Source organism: Pelodiscus sinensis, chromosome 1 (assembly GCF_052426305.1).
Source record: "Pelodiscus sinensis isolate ZL-2025 chromosome 1, ASM5242630v1, whole genome shotgun sequence".
Lineage (NCBI taxonomy): Eukaryota > Metazoa > Chordata > Testudines > Trionychidae > Pelodiscus > Pelodiscus sinensis.
Window position 1 is genome coordinate 108,168,025 of NC_143052.1, and position 16,247 is coordinate 108,184,271.

At 42.8% G+C, this 16,247-nt stretch overlaps 1 protein-coding gene across 4 annotated transcripts in view; it reads left to right on the forward strand.

The window, feature by feature from the left end:
* The window catches only part of DENND5B (DENN domain containing 5B), a 191,149-nt gene that overhangs the window by 75,418 nt on the left and 99,484 nt on the right, over positions 1 to 16,247 (forward strand). For 3 of the 4 annotated variants that reach the window (XM_089782208.1, XM_075940587.2, XM_075940572.2), the window contains exons 2-3: positions 3,253 to 3,318; positions 12,834 to 12,943. In XM_089782208.1, coding sequence (XP_089638334.1) covers positions 3,253 to 3,318; positions 12,834 to 12,943 — 176 coding nt within the window. The remainder of the gene's footprint in view (positions 1 to 3,252; positions 3,319 to 12,833; positions 12,944 to 16,247) is intronic. The other variant, XM_075940579.2, reaches the window with a different exon arrangement.

A 16,247-nucleotide genomic window follows, 5' to 3' on the forward strand; every position in this document is an offset into this window, starting at 1 on the left:
CCATAGAGTGTGATTTTTCAAAAGTGATTAAGTTAGGAGTTTTGATAGTGCCAACTAATCAAACTAGATACTTGTAGAATCATTCTGGTTATTTATCAGAGTACACAGTGATTAAAAATCTTTGATTAACCAAGAGAGGTTAGAACACAGGAAATTTCAAAATTGAAAGGTGAGTGCAGTTGTGTGTCTTCTTGGACAACTTCTTTGTGCTCTTACATGAAGAGACCATTCCCTCCCAGAGTAACGTGAGTTTTTAGAAAAAGCAAAGTTTTATTGTCAGATGGAATCTGTGGTTACTAAAGAGGCAGAACATGTGGGCCCAAGAACCACACACTTTTTTCATAACTGTTGCTCTCCCCAATTAATTTTTCTTCTATCTGATCATGGAAATCTCACAGATTTCCCCCAATTTAATTATGAGGTTGAAATGGGGTTTTTAAGTGGTTTAGAACAAGGGACTGAAATGATTTAATGTTTCTAAAGTAGAAAACTGCTTTGCAGTTTGAAAATATAACCAGTGTGTTGAAACTAATGGAGAGAATTAGAATGCAATGTCCCACTGATCAACCCAAGGAACAAGAGAAAACTTAAACAGCTAATAGTTCTGCTGCTCCTTAGAGACTAACACAAAATGTGAATTGCATCATGAGCTTTGTGGGCACAACCTATATCTTGTTCCTTGTTTCATCTGAAGAAGTTTTCTCCTAAAAACTAAAAATTCTATTCTAGATCTCGTTATTCAAAGCACTTCTTTCAGCCATGTGCAGAGGAATGTCTTTGCAGATGATAGACAATTTGAGAATGCAGGAATGATCACTTCCAAGTTCCTGGTTCCATAGACAATTGACCGGCAAAGAAGGAAGTAGAGTAAATCTATTTTAATTCACTTTTTGGAGACAGTAATTCAGTTCTGTAATGAATATTCAGATTTCGATTTTTGTAGGTTTGCTCTGCAACAGTGGCATAGCCAGGATGGGACAAGTGGGTAGGCCCTAACGTTAGGTGAGCAGGCAGTGATGGGGCCACTTTTACCCCCCCCACCCCACCACCACCACCACCACCAGCGTTCCCTCTGAGCTGCCTGGCAGCACAGCTTCACAGGTGATAAATCAGCCCTGTCCCGTCAGCGTCCTGCAAGGAGCTCTGAGCTTCTGACTATGCCAGGCAGTTTAGAGGGAACGCTTCTCCCCCCTCCCCCACTCCATCTGGCCATGGGGAAGGGAGGGATTGATACACATGCCAGAGGCTCCATAAAAATGGGGGGGTGCCCCCAAATATGTATGCCTCCCATTCCCCACCTGGCACTTAGGGCTTGCCCCTGCTCTGTGTGCTCCTCCTGGGTGCTCCTCCTGGGGAGAGGGGTCAGATAGGGGTTTGCCTTGCTCTGTCGTCCTATCCCCGTGCTCTCACTATGGTCAGGATATGAGTTTGCCCTGTTGCCAACTGGTGGCCCTAGCGGGGGAGCAGGATCAGCGTTTGCTCTGCGCTGCCTAACCAGCCTGCTACTTCCAGCAGGGAGCAGAGTCAGGATCTTTACTGGACAGCCAGAGCAAAGCAGTCTGAGCAGGTTGCAGGGTTGGGGCACTGAGCCTTACCCCTCTCTGCTTTCCTGGTGCTCCCAATGGGGAGCTGGGGCTTTTCCCATTCTGCCCCCAAGTGCTCCCAGTGGGTTTGGAGTGCAGAAGTTGCCCCATTCTGCCTGCCTGGTGTTTCCGTCGGGGTGTGGTGCTACAGGCACAAAGCAGGATCAGGGCCTTTCCCTGATTCCCCTCCCCTCTTGGTGCTCCGGTGGGGAGCAAGTTCTGGTCACGGGGGGCTTACAAGCCCCCCCTCTCCACTCCCTGGTAGGAGCACTGGGCACCTGGAGTAGGGCTAGCACCCAACTCCACTCCCCACACCCAGCCGGAGCAGCGGGTGGAGGAGGGCAAGCCTGCACCTCCAGTCTTCAGTTCATCTGTCGAGTGCCCGAGCACTTCAAAATCTGTGTTGCCATCTTGATTTTGTTTATGGGGTATGCTACTGCCTTCTTCAAGCGTTTGGAAACATTTTTCTATGGAAAGGTAACACAATATCTGCTAGGAAAGAGTATTTCAGTTAGACGTGTTGTAAATGAGTTTTTATATTCAGCGTTACCAATGTTCGTTGGGATACCCGAGGCAGAAAAAGGTTGAGTGCATCTCTCGGCTCTAAGTATTTAATCAGTGTTCAAAAGCATCATTGCAAGTTGTGACATAAATCTGAAACTTGTTTATTTAAGTCCTTGCCAGTTGGGGGCACTTACTTAAAAACTGTTGTATTATACAGAAATTATAAATAGAACTGCTAACCATGTGTTTCAGTTCCTTGGATGGAAAAAACTATAATATTGAGATTGCAGCAAGGTTACTAATACAGGTTGTACCTCCCTTAACCGGGATTCTCTGGTCCAGTAACATCCGTGGTCTGGCAGGACCACAGATATTCCTGGACCACAGAGTCCAGGTATAGAGAGGTTTGGCAGCGGGCCAGTTACGCGGGCGGGGAAAGATGGGACTCACCCCGGAGTCCTGTGGACGGGGGAGGTAGGGCGCAGAGGGGAGTAGCAGGGGGCCAGCAACAGCAGTGCAGCTCCGGCCCTGGCGGCAGTCAGGAAGCTCGGTCCCCAGCCGCACAGCTCCAGCCCTGACCGCAGCCAGGAAACTTCAGCCCCAACTTCACAGCTCCCGCCCCTGCAGCAGTGAGGCTTGTGGGAGCTGGAGAGCTCTGGCCTAGGGAGCGACATCCAGGGAGCAGTGTGTGTGGGGAAGCGGCAGCTTAGCATGGGCCAGGAGGGGAGGGACCTCCCCTGGTCCAGAAATCCCCCTTGTCTGGGCCCAGAGAGGTCCAACCTGTATAACATTTAAAAGATCCTACCAGTTTCAGTACGATCCTATCATACAATTGCTTTTTTTGAAGATTTGCTGTATGCTTTCTTAGAGTATTAACTGGCTTCTTTACAATGAAATACTATGTTAGTATAGCTACTCAACATCTAAAAATGTTAACTCTTTTCTTAATAGTCTTGACAAGTCTTTAGCTCTCTGTTAATGTGTGCATTAATTTAGGAAGGATATACTTTAATATTTACTACTACGTACTGTGCTCTCTGGCAGCAGTGGGGAAGCAGAAGGGCTGGGAAGAAATGATAACGTCTATGTCATGTTTGTCTGAGTTTTATGCATCTTTAGTTTGTTCATACATGCTTTTTGTTTTTGTTTCCATTATGTTATATAGTCTTATGCCAGTGGCTAGAAGCCGATCTCCATGGCAAGAGCTCAGATACTGCAAACAGAACCTCAGGTAAAAAGGGGGTGTAAAAATCAGAACGCCAAAGCCCTCTGTGCCTTTGTTTTATATTCTCCATCTTATAATTTCCCTTGAATCAATTCAGATTACATATCAATTAAATTTTGCTCCATTAGTTTACAGCTTAACCTGAATCAATATCTATTAAATTTTTTTCTCTAAAGCTCTCTTGGCAGATATGTTTCTCAATTAGAAAAGAAACTTGATTTCCCTTCAAGTCTAGTGGTGGAGTCCTTCCGCATATGCATTAGGTATATTTTGTCTGCTTAGTGACAGAATTTTAAAGGCTTCTTTTATGTGAAGTTACTACACCAATACTTTTCTCACCTAATACGCAGGTGTAAAGCAATGTTTTCAAGTTCTCTCCCTGTTCCCACAATTTCTGCTACAGAGGCCCATATTTCTTTTTAATCTACACTGAAAAATGTGCCCCTTTAGACTGTAGGAAATAGGACGTTTAAGGTTAACAGCTAAAAATTTTCCACACAGTGATACAGCATCTGACTCTCTGAAGAGTCTGATTTGCTTGCCTTCACTTAAATGAGATGTTCACATATTTCTATCAAACAGCAAAGTGCAAACGTTGCACTGAATATACAACCTTACTTAACACAGGCTTCCTGATGGATAAATTCATTGTACAGTCTCTTTAATTTTGGTTTTAGAACCATTTGTCTGCCATGGTCCCATCGAGAACTATACAGCAATAGTTCAATGGTAACGAGTATTTGTAGAGCCCCGAGTGGATACAAAAATGTGGCTACGCGTGCACCAGAATCCGCTCATGATAGGCTAGCCATCTTTTATGTGAATCTGTACTCGGAGTAGCAAGAAGTATGACAAGGGCTGGTGGAGGAAGGAGAAGTGGGAGACGGAAGAGCTCCCAAAAGATATCTCTAAAAGAGTTGAGAGATTTTTAATCAACTGCATATAGTTACATTTCTTCAGGGTACAGGGTGTGAAATGAGAGGGCTTTGCTAATTTAATATGTATCTATTTGTCTCCGGCAGATCAGAAGGCTATACAAAAGTAGAGGGGAGACGTATCAGCTGCAGACTGAGGAGATCTCTGTTCCCAGGGTAACTGGGCGGGGCTGGTCTAGAACCAGCAGAAGCAATCAGGGGAAGTGGAATACCTGGGGCTAACTGATCAGGTCTGCAGAGTCAGGCCAGCCTGGGCTGATTAGGACACCTGGGGTTAATTCATTTTATAGTTGAGACTCACTATAAAAGGAGTTTGCCTAAAGTTGGTGGTGCGCATGTAGCTGAGAGGATGGAGGAAAGTGCTTCTGGGAGCAGGAAGGAAAGAGACAATTAATGAACACTAGGGCTACGTCTACACTGGCCCCTTTTCCGGAAGGGGCATGTAAATTTCACGAGTCGTCGTAGGGAAATCCGCGGGGGATTTAAATATCCCCCGCGGCATTTAAATAAAAATGTCCGCCGCTTTTTTCCGGCTTTTAAAAAAGCCGGAAAAGAGCGTCTAGACTGGCTCCGATCCTCCGGAAAAAGCGCCCTTCAAAGTAAGAATAAGAGCCTCCGGAAAAGGGCACTTTTTCCGGAGGATCGGGGCCAGTCTAGACGCTCTTTTCCGGCTTTTTTAAAAGCCGGAAAAAAGCGGCGGACATTTTTATTTAAATGCCGCGGGGGATATTTAAATCCCCCGCGGATTTCCCTACGACGACTCGTGAAATTTACATGCCCCTTCCGGAAAAGGGGCCAGTGTAGACGTAGCCTAGGAGGATGAATGGGAGAGAAGGAAGGTTCTGGGTAAAGTGTGGGCAAGTAGCCGCATTCCTGAAAAAATGAGTAAGAATGGCTCTTGCACAGGAGGGGGGTTTTGTGCAAAAAGGTGCCATCTACACGGCTCCTTTTGGTGCAAAAGCCTCTTGCGCAAAAAGGCTGCTAATTAATTATGCAAACGAAGCGCAGAGATATTCCACTCCACACTTCATTTGCATAAGCTTTTCTGGAAGAAGGCTACAGTGTAGACGTAGCCATGGGCAGTTACTATAACAGGGCCCCGGGCTAGAACCCAGAGTAGAGGGTGGGACCAGGTTCCCTCCAATACCCACTTCCCCGTTTCCACTTGGAGAAAAGGATTGTGGAGTTTATTTCCACTTTTACCATACATCGGCCAATGATGAAAAGAGCTCAACAAACAGCAAACTAAAGTCCGAGGTGTGGTGCTGGAAATCGTGAGCTACTGTGAACTGCTGAGACAAACACATCCGCCAAAGAGGGCTGGACCCACAAAGTTTACATAGGAACTTTGTCTCAGTCTCCTATAGCTGTGATAGGTAATGTTTGTTTAAAAATCTCAACGATTCTAGTTTTTTGTGTCTGCGCAGTCTCTCCTGAAATGAGACCTACTGATCATGGATGACAGTCTAAGAATTTTTTGGCCTTTACTTGAGTAATTATAACCTGCTCCCTAAATAGACAATAGTACTTCATGTAACAGTTTCACTTTTTATTTAGCAGCAGTGTTAACATATAGCCACTCACTTGTAAATCTGAACTAAACTACATGTAGCAGAAAAAATAAAATGTTATTAATGTTTTAAGCTAAAATTGTCAGAATTATAATTCCATTATAAGTGTCACTGTGTATAATTAAGTATCCCTTCACATTGAAACTTAATATGACCTATTATAGATTAAAATATGCAAGATAATATAAACATTACTCTGATTTATTAACATAATAGTTTAAGGGCTTAATTTAGGGCCAGAATGACAGAGCCCGTTAGTCTATTTGAAGGAAAATGGAATCTGTTATGGAATGCTTTGCAATTAATAGTGTCAGCATCTGGGCCTAGGTGATAAGACACTGGATTCCATTTTAAAAGTGAAGTCAGACAAAATACAGTACATCCTGCTAATTACAGTTTGGAATCTCACACGCTAACACCCTCTAAAATTTACATACTTATTATATTAAATCATAATGCAATAAGTGCCTGAAAATATTGTCAAGTAAAAATCTCTCTCCCTGTTAGGTGTGATGCAGCAGTCCAGTACCACCACTGATGAGAATCATAAGTGTTTGCATATCTCCTCATGTGTGCCAAGAAGGTTCTGCCTGCTGTGACTTAACTTTCCCTCTTTCCTTCTAGAGTGAATTTGATTATTCCATATGAGTTCTGGTGGGAGTTCTTTTTGTAGATGGATTAAATAATGACATTTCACCCTCAGAGTAAAAAGCTTTTTTAAGATGACAGGACAGTCCTCTGCTGTGTCTTCATCAATTGATTTGAAGTTGCTTATAAATGTCCTTGTCCATAAATGTCCTTGTCCATAACCTGTGGTGCTCAAGAACAGCCTTTTGCCAAGGGTGCAATGCTCTAGGCTCTGTCTTGCAATCAGTTGATCAATCCATAAAAATCATTTTGATGTGATTTCTTGGCTGCTTCCTTCTGTCATTCAGTTGTTGTCTATGAAAGCTATACGGTTTTGCCTTTTTTTTCCTCTCTCTCTTAAGCTATCTTAATAGATAGTAGGCATTGCAGACTTTCTGGAAAGGTAAGTTATTTGTGCCATGTATCTTCTTGGAACATATGGCCTCAATGTCTTCCATTTCTTAGCTCTGACTTTGAGAAACTAGGCTTTCATACATACATACAAATTGCTTCAAGAATCTCAGATTTTTTTCAGTACAATTGCTGTGCCTCTGATCACTGTAAACACACAAACTCTGTGTATGTTCACTAACTAAATTGGTTAAAAATCCTGAACTTTTGGGGTCAATGTCACTTAGATGCAAATTATTGTTATCCCTTCTCACTAGCTTCTGATTTTGTTGTGCCTTTGTGTACTTGACACTGCAGAAAAGAAAACAGAATAAAAAACTCCTGTACATTGCTGTTGAGTCTTTCAGACCTTCGTGAAAAACCTCAAGAGACAATCTCACTGATTTTTGAAATAACTATATAGCTATGTTTGTTTTTGTTTGTGAGTGGGTGATGGTGGCTGGGTAAACCTTTGCTACCGGACATGAAAGAAGGAAAGAATATGGGTTTTGGTTTTGGCTTTTTGAAGGGGGAGTCCTGTGCAATCATTCCTTCAACCTCTTAATGAATGTTCTAGCGTGACCCCCTCCAGCTGAGGTGCTCAGTGTTGCAGTTTTGGATGCAATCAATGCTGCTGTAAGCATTGGCCAAAAGAGAATTTGAAGTGATGCTCTGAGTTGCTACATTTTAAGCCATCTTGTATTGGATAAGGACCTAAATTCAACTCTGTGTAGAAGGGAGTGCATGAGGGAAATGAGTATTACATACTGAATTTGTCAGATGCCTTTAAGTAGGTACATAGACTCAGAGTATTTTACAGGTAGAGTTCTGATACACTTATGCATAAGGTGCTTCAGAAGTGCTGTGTATTACTCTTTGCTCCAGGACTAGTAGGTATCAATGGTTAATTAACCATGAGCTTCTCAACTATAGAATTTGGAGGTATGCAGCTTTTAGTATAGAGGGCATCTTCTAGAGATAAATCCAGCTGTGGCTCTGTTAATGAATGGGCTAGCCACCTGTGATCTTTTGTTGCAAGTGACAAGTGATGCTTTTGAGTTCCTACTTAGAACCCAGCAAATTGACACATATGGCTCTTCAAGATACAGAGGGTATTAAAGCCTTCACTTCCTGTAGCAGGGATTAGGAAATCACTGTTGCAGTGCAGACATGAGGCTGAAGCTGGCAGATACCAGAAAGGACCAGTTGGGGAAAAAGCAATCTGATCCTGAGTCTGTTCTCAACTTGTTCGTATGAACGTCTGTAAAATGTGGCTTATGTTTTCATGTATTTTCATGCCAGTCTTCTCAAGGCTTGCTCAGTGACATGTACCACGAGTGTTGAATTCATTCTTCCTGGGGTAAATTTCCTTTGAAAAAATGTTTTATACTCTTTCATTGTTTCCTGTAGTTGTCAATCTATGACATGTTAGAATGACTTGTATCTTGAATGATTTGGAAATCCCAATTAAGTGTGGCCCAAGGAATGGAAAATAGATACGTGGATTGCAAGTTGTTGTGGCCACCGACTTATTGAAATATATTAAATTTCTGTATTCAGAAGTTGTTTCTTCCAGGAATTCCTACAACTTGTAAGCCCCAAAGTCATTCAGCTGGAATTTAAGGCAATCAGAAGTCCTAAAACAGATTTCTGCTAGTGGAAAACTGCAGTGTCTCTGTCCTCCATATGTCTTCTCAGGACTAATGTGACCCAGTGCAAAATCATAAATAGGCATTTTAGCACCTAAATCAAGCTAGCCCCTCATTTTTCTGCCTCTGTGTCTTTGTACCTGGGGTTGCTGCCTTGCTTGCCTCCACCCTGGTTATGGCCCTGGCCCAATAGCAGCGAACACTCTGCTTTCAGTTGACAGAGTGGCCAAATACTGAGCATGTGGGTGCCCTTTCTGTAATAGTGAAAGAAAAGCTGCAATACAGTATCTCTCTAGATTAGGACTAAACTCAGGTTTTCTTGAGATTGCTATGTTACCCTACTCCCTGGATTAGTGACTCTGCAAGTGATGTTTTCTCTGTAGTTCTTTTATGTTTCTGAACAGAAACCTTTTCCCAGAAGTTATTTCTTAGTAAACTTTTTCCACCTTTCACTCCCCCTTCAATAGTATCTGAGGGATCAAATGAAGCCATGTGGCTCGATTTTAGCACTGCCTCTGCTGGAGGTATGTAGTGCTTTACACAGATGAGATGAAGGGACCTCCAAGTAGCTATAGATGTAAAAATTGTATTTTTTGTTCTCAAGTAGTTAATGTTAAATGTACTATAAAATCTTGGAGACTAGGATGCCAGTATATTAATAGTGTCCTGCTGGCAAAGACCAATCATCCATAACTTTTTGTTGATGGATATGGCTGTAGCAGTGTTCTTTCTACCACCATTTTTTTTAGGGGAAGCCAATTTTGTCACCCAAATTGACTGAAAAGGACCAATTCTCTGCTATGCCTTGGAAAACATGCACTCTGCTACTGCTTAGGGCAGTAGTAACCAACCAGTAGATCGGAATATACCGGTAGATCTTGGAACCCCTGACAAGTGATCTTGACTGGTTTGGTCAAGAGACTATCAAATACGGGCACTTCAGCTGCCACTCCCCCCACTGCTGTGCATCTCCTGCCCTTTGCCTTAGAGATTGTCCCCACTCCCAGGAGCCTCCTGCTTGCTGCGCAGAGTAGGGAAGGGAGAGGAGGAGCCACTGATTTCAGGGTGCCCCCTCTCCCACCCTGTATTCTGTCTCCACAGATCGAATGGGGGTGGGGAGGCACAAGGCTTGGGATGGAAGGAGTTTGCTGACTGGTTTGGAGAGTGGTGCAGGGCCAGAACAGGAGTAAGCCTTCTATATCTCCACTGTACCAATACCCAGGAGCCCCCTCTTACTCTCTAAGCTCCTGCCCTAGCCCTGAGCCCCCTGGACCCAAACGCCCTTACAGAGCCTGTACTCTGAGCCCCCTCCTGCACCGCAACTCCCTGCCCCAGGCTCAGCTCAGAACCCCTCTCATATACCAAATCCCTTAGCTCAAGACCAGAGCCTGTGCTCCAATCCTCTGCCCCTGACAGGTGAAAGGGAGGGAGGATGGAGGGAGGGAGGATGGAGTGAGCAGGGGCAGGGCCTCAGAGAAAGGGCAGGAAAGAGGCGGGGCAAGGGTATTTGGGTTTGAGGTGGATCCTAGATTGCACTTAAATTCAAAAAGTGATCTTGTGCTTAAAAAGGTTGGAGACCACTGGCTTAGGGTATTGGTTGAAAAGGACAAAATGGAGTTAATTTGAAGGGCAGAAAATATGCCTCAGGCTATAAAGAATGCAGACCTGACTATATTGTTACACCAGAAGGCTTTTGTAAGTCTTCAGCTATTTGTTGTGGGTATCTTTTATCTGGGTAACATCTCCGTTGTCTTTGGCATTGAATTTGAGCATCCAAATCTGAAATAATTATGCTACCATAGTCCTTCAGAAAAGTCTAAGTAGAGCTGTCTGAAATCTTTAAAACAAACAAAAACCAACATCCAAAATCCTTTTTCCCCAAAAACTAACTTTTTTTTCAATGGGAAAAACATTTTTGTGCATTTTCCATATTTAAAAACAAACATACAAAAACAGATTTTTGCACAATAAAATATGTTTATTTTAGTTACGTTTTGATAGTATCTTGATTATGTATTTTGAAAAATGAGGGTGTTTTTAAACCTTTTTGGAGTTTAAACAACTTCAACCTTTTTTCCCCCACAGATTTTCCTTTTCTAATAAGAGGCGAACAGAAAATTGACCTCAGTATCAGCTGTTGGATGCTCATAGGAATTCTAGAAATGTAGGGTTGGAAGGGACCTTAAGAAGCCATCAAATCCAGACCTATGTGCTCAGGCAGGACCCAAGTAGGGCTAAACCATCCCTGAGAGATGTTTGTCTAACCTGTTCTTAGACAGTAGTGGGGATTCCACAACCTTCCTTGGAATTGTACTCCCTTGGAAATGTGTTCTTAGATAACATAACTAGCTCTCACTTGCTTCAGGTCATAAACTTATTGTCCTATCTTCAGTGCACATGGAGAACAATTGATCACTCACTGTCTTTTTTATAATAGCCCTTAACATACATATTTGAAGACTGGTTTTTTTCAGGTTCCCTGTCAATTTTCTTTTCTCAAGACTAAACATGTCCAGTTTTTTAACCTTTGTTCATGGATCAGACTTTTGAAATGACTTTTAAAATTTTTGATGCTCTCTTCTATACTGTCTCTAGTCTATCCACACGTTTCCACAACTGGTGAGAGCATTCCCACTAAGGCCTCACCAGTGTCAAACGGAGCAGGACTACTGTCTCTTTCATGTAATATCACTATTGATACACCCATGAATGATATTAACCTTTTTCCACAACTATGGTTGACACACCTTCTGTCTGGGATCCACTAAACCCACCAGATCTTTCCCAGCAGAAGTGGGCTGTGCCCACAAAAGCTCATGGTACCATCTACCTGTTTTGTTAATCTATAAAGTGCTACCAGACCATTCACTTGCTGTTTTTTTCTGTAACAGACTAACTCGGCAACCCCTGAAGCTCCTGAGCATATAGGCAGTTACTTGCCATTTTGTAGTTGAGCATTTGATTTATATTTTTCCCCCTTCAGGAGTGATGTGTTTTGACATTTAATAAAGACAAGTGCATCTTGTTGAATTGAGACCAATTTTCCAATTTGTAAGTCATTTTGGAGGACAGGATTAGAATTCAAAATGTTTGCAAGCCCTCCCAGCTTGGTGCCATCTGCAAATTTTATAAGTATACCCCTTCTACACCATTTTCCAAATCATTCAATAAATATATTAAATAGTACCAAACCCAAGACTGAGTCCTGCAGAATACTACTAGCTGTGACCTCTCGGTTTGACAGCACGCCATTGATAATTACTTCTTAACTAGGTTTTTCAACCAGTTATGCACCCTCCTTAAAGTAATTGTATCTAGATCACTTTCCCCTCATTTTCTTCTAGGAATGTCATGTGGGAAATTTTGAAAAGGAGTCACATGCTAAAATGATTTAGGAGCTCAACTATGTAGACTCTTCGCTTTTTAAAATCTTACAGCTAGCGCTGAAAGGGAACACTTTGGAAAAATTGAAAATAATTTAATCTGTAAAATTATTGCCAATCAGTCATTTTTTTAAATTTGTTTATTGATTGTTTAATTATTTGACTGAAGGTCTTTGACTTGATATCGTGACTTTGAGAGAGATGTATTATTAGTACTGTAATTTGTAGATCTAAACAAACCCCTCTTAGATGGGGTTGTGGTGCTTACACAGTAGCTTTCCCTAATGCTGTGCTGTGCCTCTATGGGAAATTGTAGCTTGAGATACTTATTTTTATTTATAGCTTGCCAATTTGGATAGATTTTATTCTTTTATTAGAGGTTTAACTTCAATCTTGATATAGTTTCCATATGTATCAATGTCAAAATCCATCTTTGACATTTGAGATTCAGGAAATAAAGGCTTGATCTTCATATGTCACTTGTGTGGTGGAAGGAAATCAGTCCTTGAGTAATTTGTTTAATATTGTTGAGATGCGTGCATCTTTGTCAATAGCAAGGAGGCACTCAAGTGATATATATATTTTAGTTCATAACTGTTAAATAAAATAGCTGTTAAAGATGGTAGGTTCAGTCAGGTTGAGGTTTTTCTTCAGTGGACTTAGGTAGTAATTCTAAAAACTATATTGAATTCAATTTGAAGTATAATAAATACTAAGCTATGTATTATGTTTGCATATTCTATTTTTTCTTGTAATAATAAGAGTCTGGATCCAAGATAATGAAGGTAAGGTTTTAGCCTCCTATTCTAAATTTCTCATCTGCATCTCTTAAAGAAATGAACCTTTTAAAATGCATAGTAGTCTTTCTATTACTGTGGTCATTCAGTTACAAAATAAAATTGCAGACAAGTTTATTTTGAAATGACTTTATTTTTTGACAAGTTCTTGCTTCCTAATCTGTTCCAGGAGAGAACTTTGACCAGAGCCCCTTAAGAAGAACTTTCAAGTCCAAAGTTTTGGCACACTACCCTCAGAATATAGAATGGAACCCCTTTGATCAAGATGCCGTAAACATGGTATGTATGCTGGCTCTTCCTTCACACATCTTTGTTTCTTAATAGATATATTTAACTCTGAAATAGCCGTCTCATTTATTAAAACAGCAGTGATGATAATGGAGAATAGGAAAGTCAGAGAGTCATAATGTTTAGAAACCAAAACCTAGTGAGGAAAATTGGAACCTGTCCGTTTGTACACCTTGAGTGTATGTAGAACAATTGTGACCAAGAAAAAATTTGAAAAATAACTTGCTAAGGATGAAGGGAAAAAAAAGTCTGTTTTAAGTACATCAGAAGTCAGAAGCCTACCAAACAGGCAGTGGAGCCAGTAGATGACAAGTGCTAAAGAGCACTCAAGGATGTCAAGGCCATGGAAGAGAAGCTAAATGAGTATTGGGGTTTTTTGCATTGGTGTTCACTGCAGAGCATGTGGGAGAGATGCCCAAATAGCTCAGATTCATTACCAGCATTATTCATTACCAACCTGGCTGGGGGGCGGGGTATGACAGAGATCTATAAAATCATGAAAGGTGTGCAAAAAGTGAGTAGGAAAGTGTTTGCAATTGCATATACTACAAAAACAAGGGCTCACCTGGTGAAATTAACAGGGAGGGGCTACGTCTACACTAAGGATTTTTGCTCAAAAAACCTGCAGAGCATCCACACTTCAAGTGCGTTTTTGCGCAAGAAAATTTACAGTAGAATAGCAGAGGGCTTTTTGCAGTGTAGGTATACTTCTTTCTACGAAGAATAACTCCTTTTTTCACAAGAGCAAAAAAGGTGTGTATGGACGCTCAACAGGGGTTTCTTGCACAAAAAGCACAGGTGATCTGATGGCCATTCACAGAATGGCCATCAGAACTTTCTTGCACAAGAGTGTTGTCTATGCCATGTGGACACTCTCTTGTACAAAAGCGCATCACTTTTGAGGTGTGGACGCGCTTTTGTGCACAAAGTTTTTGCAGAAGATCTTTCACAAAAAGCTTCTTGCACAAAAACCCTGCAGGGTAGACAAAGCCAGGAGGTTTAATAAAAACAGTTGCTTTTTCTTTCAAAGTACAGTTATCTTGTAGAACTCCTTCCCATGGGATATTGTGGTGCCATATGTATAAATGGGCTTAAAAAAAATTGGATAGATTAATGGAAGATGGGTCCATCAATGACTGTTAGCAGAGATGGTCAGGGATGCACCTTCATGCTCAGGGAGACCTTAAATCTCTGCTAGAAGCTGGGAGGGGAAAGACAAGTGAATAATTTCAATTACCCTGCTCTGCTCACTGCCCCTGAACTAGATGGGCCATTGGTTTTGGCCCAATATGGCTGTTACGGTCTTGTTGATCTACAGTGGTTTAATCCTTTTGTTGTTACGGGATGGGCTTCAGTATGCATGCTAATGGAAGTGCTATGAAGGAAGGAGATCTCAAATATCTATTGAAAATTTCTGTAAAAAGTGAAATGGAGTTTGAGAGATACTAATTTTAAACTAGTATTCATGACTGTTAGTATGTGATGAAACTAGTCTGCCATACTGTGTAGTGAACTGTCAGAAGAAAATTTTGTTACTTATTATCAAGGGGGAAAAGTCTAGGAGAAATGATCTAACATAATAAAAATAACGGTCTTTCCATATGGATTACCTGCAAATATTACTTTTTTTTAAAAAAGGTAAAGAGAAAATGCTTAATAAAGGAGGAGGAATATAATAAGGGGGTGTGTCAGCCAAGTGAAGGAGCGGAATCCTTCCTAAAAGGCTGCAATATTGCAATGTTGTAGCCAATAGAATGTGAGAATTCTTAATGGCACCTTGTCACGGGGTACGCTACTCACTGGCAGACTGGTGCCGCCTCTAATGATACCATGGTGAGTATATACAGGCAGTGATGAGACTAATGATGCTACATTAGTCATCTTGCACACTGTCTGGATTTCAGTATCTGTTACATCCATAAGTGCAAAGCAGTGGAAACAGTGCAAGAGTTCTAATACATCTCTGTAATATCTTGCACGTTCATTAGATTGAAAGAATCAAGACAGTTTGTATAGCAATACTAAGCAACTGCGTAAGTCGCTTCTGCCAGCCCATTTAGAGGCGAGGCTGTTAATGTTTCTCTGAGAGAGTAAAATATGCAAGAGGCAATAAAAACTGTTGTCAGAAAACTGGGATGGTATTGTGTACTATATATACACGCGCCCTCCCCTATCCCTCGCTGCTGGGTCACAGCAGCCTGTTCCCTGCCCTGTCCAGCTTCTCCCTATGGACAAGCACCCCTCACTCCCAACGTACAGGGGAAACAGGGTGCAGGGACAGCACAGAGCCAGAGGGGTGCGGGGGACAGGGGTGACGTGGGGAACAGGAGGCACAGAGGCAGAGGGACGAAGGGATCGGGTGGAGCAGTGCTGGGTGTGGTGGAGTCACGGGGAATGGGACACGGGGAACAGGAGGGGCAGAGGAATCTGGGTCATGGGGCAGTGCAGGGAACGGGGCAGCACAGAGCTGGAGTGGGGGGTAGCGCAGGGATCGGGCAGAGCAGGGTGCAAGGGTGTCGCAGAGCCAGAGGGAAAGCAGGGGATCCGGGGTGGAGGGGCAGCGTGGGGAATGGGCGGCAGGAGCCAGATGGGGCACGGAGCGGGTGCAGTGAGCCGGGTGGTCGGCAGGGAGTGGTCTCTCTGGGGCTGGGGCTGTGGCAGGACTGGAGCCAGCGGGGTGGGGCCTGGCTCCGCTGTGCGCTGCAGCCAGCTGCTGTGGACACAGCCAGATCTGAGTTGCCGTGGCCCTTTAAAATCAGCGGGGCCACGTCTGCCGGTGCTCCGCCTCCTCGTGCCACAGCTGCACGCAGGCAGCCCGGCACTGAGAATTGCCACAGTTCCCCCTCCCCGGCAACGCTCTGCTCCTCCGCCTGCTGGCAGATTGGATGGGGCCACGCCACCCGTAGTGCGGGCTTCGGCCAGCCCATTTAAACGGCCCACTGGGCCAGTCCGCCCCTGCACTCGCCAGCTGGCAAAATCTACTCTGCGGGCGAGTGTATTTGTCGAGCTGTGTGTGTGTGTGTGTGTGTGTGTGTGTGTGTGTGTGTGTGTGTGTGTATATATATATATATATATATATATATAGGCTGATATAATCTTCTATGAGCGTAGTTAAAACAAAATAATTATAGAAAACCAAAATCTTCTGGGGGCGGGGGGGTGAGTCATTTCAGACCACATTTCTCTCATGTTCTGACACAATCAGCAGTATTCAAAAAAAAAAGTAGTAATGCTTTCACCTTACTCCTTTGAAAAGCTCTAAGTGACTTTTGAATCAAAATAAAGTAATATTTTC